Raw genomic sequence first — 5,031 nt, 5'->3', positions numbered from 1 at the left:
TCCCTAAGGATTTTGCAGGTGTTATTTTGCAAATGACTAATGTACTGGCGGTGGTCAGGCACATCAGTGCAGAAAAATACTTGCTTGCAATATTTGTATGTGTGTGTTTTGGTTTGGCTTTTATTTTTTTCTCCAATGTACTGTGAGTAGTATTTTGACCCTCATTAGAAAAACATCCTGGGTTGTTTTTGGATTTCTGGCTTGTGATACGTTGTATGTTTTGGAAAGTGTCATCAAGGCATGCAGAATTCAAGGATAATGTCCCAGAGTTGCCATTCAAGTGGGTATGAGAGGTGTCTTATCCTTAACTTGATACCTGAATTCAGCAAATAGTGCTGCTGTAATTCATTTTAGCAAGATGTTGAATCCTGTATTTCTGGGAGACTTGTGAGTCAGCTCATTGGAACAGCTTCATCAAGTTATTTTATTTGTATGAGGCTTGCTAAGGCTGTTGTAGTTTTTGATGGGTATAAGGAGATAGTCACCATCCTTGAAGGTATTTATAAGACATGTAGATGTGGCGCTTAGGGACATGGTTTAGTGCTGGACTTGGCAGTGCTAGGTTAATGGTTGGACTCTATGATCTTAAAGGTATTTTCCAGCCTAAATGATTCTGTGATTCTGTTAGGATGAGATGCTGAGAACCTGGAATCCTGTTGAAACCTTAGTAACAGGTGTGCCACTGCTTCGTGGCTTGCCTTCACCTCTGTGTTAAGATGCCTCATTTATTGCTATAGGAAGACTTCTGTCGCTCATCCTGAAATAGAGTGGAGGAAACAGCTGCCCCCGCTGATTCCTTATTAGAGAATGTATTGGAGTGTTGGAAAAAGCTTTGAAAACCTTTGAAATATTTCAACTAATTTAAAAGCCAAAATAGCATTCAAAACATGTTGAAGTGGTGCAGCACCATTCAGAGGCAGAGGGCACCGCTGAATTCTTCAAGGAATATGAAGTGTTATGAAGAGGAAGGAAACACAGGGCTGTCTCATCTTGATTTCAGATGCAGGGTTCTGTCACGTGGAATGAAATGATCTGGGTCACTCTTCCTGCAAGTACCTCCCTCTGAAAAGAAAAACTAAAGCAAAACAAAAAATAGGAGGGAGAAGAACATTTTATTTGCACACTTGCGTACCATACTCATCAGCCTTCTCTGAAGCACAGACACTTTGCCCGGTAAAATGTTTAAGAATAGAAGTTCTTAGTTTGCAAATCAGTGAGCTAATGGGTGAAAGTTGTTCTTGTCTTGTAGTGGTAATGCTGAGCAGTTTACAAGTGCTGGGTCCTTAAAATGTTCTGGCTGTACCGGTTGCTTTATTCAGCTGTAGAATGGCAGTAGATCTTATATGTGCAGTATGAGTTGCCCAATAGGTGCAGTGTTGGCAGATCACATATCATTACAGGATAGGAAAAGGTCTGAGATAAAGAAATCTCTAATGTAGTTTGTCAGTGACTATCTAAAATATGGATAACAGTCACAAACCTTATCTTTTCCGTAGACGTGTTATAGGCTTGAAAGATTTTGGGTACAAATGGAGGCCTAGTGGCAACTTAGTGACTACTGTAGTGATGATGATGCTTTTATTTATCTGTGTATTTCTGTCTTCTGCATCCTCAGGTGATGTTACAGCTCAGGTGTCACTTCAGCCTGCACTGAGGTTCAATGGTGGGGGTCATATCAATCACACCATCTTCTGGACAAACCTCTCTCCTAATGGAGGAGGGGAGCCTAAAGGTTAGTGCTTGTTACAGTGGTTTATTTAATCTGTTTTAGTTGACCAGTAGAACTGATGATCTTCTATCTCTTTTTGAAAGAGTCAAAAGGATCTTTATTTTTCAGAGTTAATTTGCCTTACTATATGACAGTTAACACAATTCTGAGGAATTCAGAGGTTTTTTTATGCAATCCAATAATTTCTAAAACTGATTATGTGTACACTGCAAAATACGCGAGTATTTGTCCTTTCCATCTCCATATGAGAAAATAGTTGTACATGGCTATGCTAATTAAGTTGCCATATACGTATTTCATTCACAGTAAAAGAAGAAATGTGCTGTAGACCACCCAACCTAGTGGCTGGATTTATGCTTCAATTCAAAATAGGAATAGTTTAGCAGTTACAGCCTAAAGGATGAACTCCCCTTTGGGAGGATAGAGTAGTGATCATCTACAAGTGACCTGCAATTAAAGCTAAACACCCTATAAAACAGATCTCACAAAAGCTGTTGTGATAAACTTGAGGGTTTTTGAATGAGGTTTATATGCCTATTGGTAAATTGGGCCTCAGGTACTTTGTGTTTCTGTTCAGTGTTTGTAAGTGACACCTGCTTGTGGCTTTTGACTCTACCATGGAAGTACAAAGATGCTCTGAAGATGATCTAGCTAAGACTAGAGCATAAAGATCTGAAGCTGAAATTTCAGCAAGTAGTTCTGGTATCAGTCCACATCTGATGGAGCTTGTTTTCAGATGACATTCTCAGAAAATACGCTTTAAAGCCATTATTTTTGTCTCCCAATTTCTGTGAGTTTCTGTGAAAGTCAGTAAGCCTAAAACATTGTCTTTCAGTTTCAACTGAATGGTTCAAGGCTTTTTTTAGGAAGCCTGCTAAAGCCTGTCTTAGGATGCACTTAGAGCTCTCACCAAAAGGTTTTCAAGATCCATCTGTCTGAAGGAGGAACGAATTAGGAATTCTCCAGCATTGCATTATATGAAGTATTCTTACACGTGCTCATTAGAAAGGAGTGTAGACACCTTCAGGTTTTGAGCAAATGCTTAAATATCTGAAAACCACAAATGTGCTAGGGTGCAGGGGAAAGGAAGTAGTTTGGCAATGCACTGTTACACAAACCAGTTGTAGTTTCTGTTCTCTTTGTCTCAGCACAGGTCAGCTTAGCTGTAGAATACAGAGAGGATCAAATCACGGAGCCTACTTATCCATGTCAAATAGACAACTGTAGAAGCAGATGTAAATCTGAAATCTGAGAGAAGTGGTTAAATACCTCTTACTCTGTGTAGGTTCGTTACATTGATGTCAGAGATGTCTAGATATTTATTTCTAAGACAAAGAAATCACAGCCAGTTACTGTTGTCCTTTTAGATACGGAAACTAGCTCTTGACCTTCTTTCCTTGTCCTTTTCTGTGGCATTCCCTTTCCTTTTAGACGAAAATATAAACAACTGAGTGTCCTGTGGATAGCACACTGACTGTGTCTTTGAGGACAGCATGTTTGACTACTGCACTACTTTCTTTCCAGTCTGCTTGCCCTCTTAAGCAGATTGGGACAGAACTGCTAATTAATGATGCAACTGTAACTACTCTGTTTGTCTAGACACTTCCTTCCCACAGAGCCCAGGTGCTTCTGGTCCTCTTCTATTTCCAGGTGGTACCTGGATATTAAAAGATGCTAAGTACCTGACGTTCTGTGATCTTCCTCTGCTTTTTTTAAAGGAGAATTGCTGGAAGCCATCAAGCGTGACTTTGGTTCCTTCGCCAACTTTAAGGAGAAGCTGACGGCCGTTTCAGTTGGTGTTCAAGGGTCAGGCTGGGGGTGGCTTGGCTATAACAAAGAGCAGGGGCGCCTACAGATAGCAGCTTGTGCAAATCAAGACCCTCTGCAAGGAACAACAGGTCAGGTTTCTTTCCTTCCTCTCTGCTTCTCTCTTTGTAGATTCATAAGCAAGTGTATGAGATCTTAAAAGGGGTTTTTGGACAAATGCTGAGAAGAAATTGTTGGATAAATAGGGCTGGAAACTGTGTAGTGCTTATCAGTAGGGAAAAAAATTATTATAGGGACATAACAGCAAAATGTGGGTAATTTTCACCCCCTTCCCCCATGAAAACTCTCCATTAAAATTCAGTGAGAAGGATGTGTTAGCACAAAAGCAGAGAGCGTAATTAGACAATTAGTAACTTGTGGTTAAAATGTTGGAAGCTTACTTGCGTGGCTGGAGAGTCTTTCATGGTGTAACTTTTAATGAAAATGCTTGCATAACTCTGCAAAAGATGTAAAACTTTCAGAAATGACTTTGTCATTTCAGTTACGTCTTCAAGGCAGTTCTAGAGTACTCATAGTTGTTTATCTTAAGCAGCTCTTTCGGTTTATGCAATATGTGTGTGTGAGGAGAGCAAACAGTTCTGTAAAATGTTGCAATAAGTAACTAAGTGCTGGAAAGCTCTTTGTTCCCTCTGCATGAAGACTCAGAAATTGGGTACAATTTCAGGATGCAATACAAGACTTTATGTGTAAAGTGTGTTTTCACAGATTTGCAATATTTACCCTCTTTCTATTTTTACAGGTCTCATTCCTTTGTTAGGAATCGATGTATGGGAACATGCTTATTATCTTCAGTATAAAAACGTTCGACCTGATTATTTGAAAGCCATCTGGAATGTGATCAACTGGGAGAATGTATCTTCAAGATACGCAGCTTCTAGAAAGTAGAGTGCAGTTCTTGCACAGACTGTTGAAATGGCACCACTTCTGCTCTGATACCACTCTTGTGCCTGTGGCTTACAAATGAATTGCTCTACTGCAGAAAACACTTAGCACATCCAACAAAAGCATTTCATAATCAAGCAAAGTGTCTGCTTGTTTAATTCTGTGAGAGGTATTTACTTAGATTTTTTCGAAGCTTTAAACTGTTGTGCAGCAAAGGGAGACACTTCAAATAATCTTTGCCTTTGCATATATAAACATAGATCACCTTGCTGAAGCTTATTGAGGTAATGGTTTTCCCTGTTGCACTAAGATGCCTAAGTGGATACATGTACTTCATGTTGCTATAAATAAATGAAAGAAGAATCTTCTATAACTGTCCGTAAGAAACTCATTTTTACTTGCAGTTACTTAATTGATTTGGAAGTGGTTAGAGAAGAGAAACGCCTTTTGTAATTTGTTGTATTGCAAGGTATGGAGCTTTCTTACTGAATAAAAAGATCGGTGAAAGGGGAAATAGATGTTGCTGTGCCGGCCTGACTTGACTGTCTTCAGCCATCCTTGCCTTTTCCTGGATGTCTTAAGAGACATCTTCA

At 39.5% G+C, this 5,031-nt stretch overlaps 1 protein-coding gene across 1 annotated transcript in view; it reads left to right on the top strand.

Moving 5' to 3' along the window:
• SOD2 (superoxide dismutase 2, mitochondrial) overlaps positions 1-4,812 on the top strand; it is a 7,552-nt gene extending 2,740 nt beyond the window's left edge. The window contains exons 3-5 of the mRNA XM_010193766.1: positions 1,616-1,732; positions 3,448-3,627; positions 4,296-4,812. Coding sequence (XP_010192068.1) covers positions 1,616-1,732; positions 3,448-3,627; positions 4,296-4,441 — 443 coding nt within the window. The 3' untranslated portion in view covers positions 4,442-4,812. The remainder of the gene's footprint in view (positions 1-1,615; positions 1,733-3,447; positions 3,628-4,295) is intronic.
• Positions 4,813-5,031: the final 219 nt, after the last annotated feature.

Source organism: Mesitornis unicolor, unplaced genomic scaffold (genome assembly GCF_000695765.1).
Source record: "Mesitornis unicolor isolate BGI_N332 unplaced genomic scaffold, ASM69576v1 scaffold45071, whole genome shotgun sequence".
In the NCBI taxonomy this organism is placed as follows: domain Eukaryota; kingdom Metazoa; phylum Chordata; class Aves; order Mesitornithiformes; family Mesitornithidae; genus Mesitornis; species Mesitornis unicolor.
The sequence above is the reverse complement of the archived record's forward strand: the minus strand, read 5'-3'. Positions and strand labels throughout refer to the sequence as shown.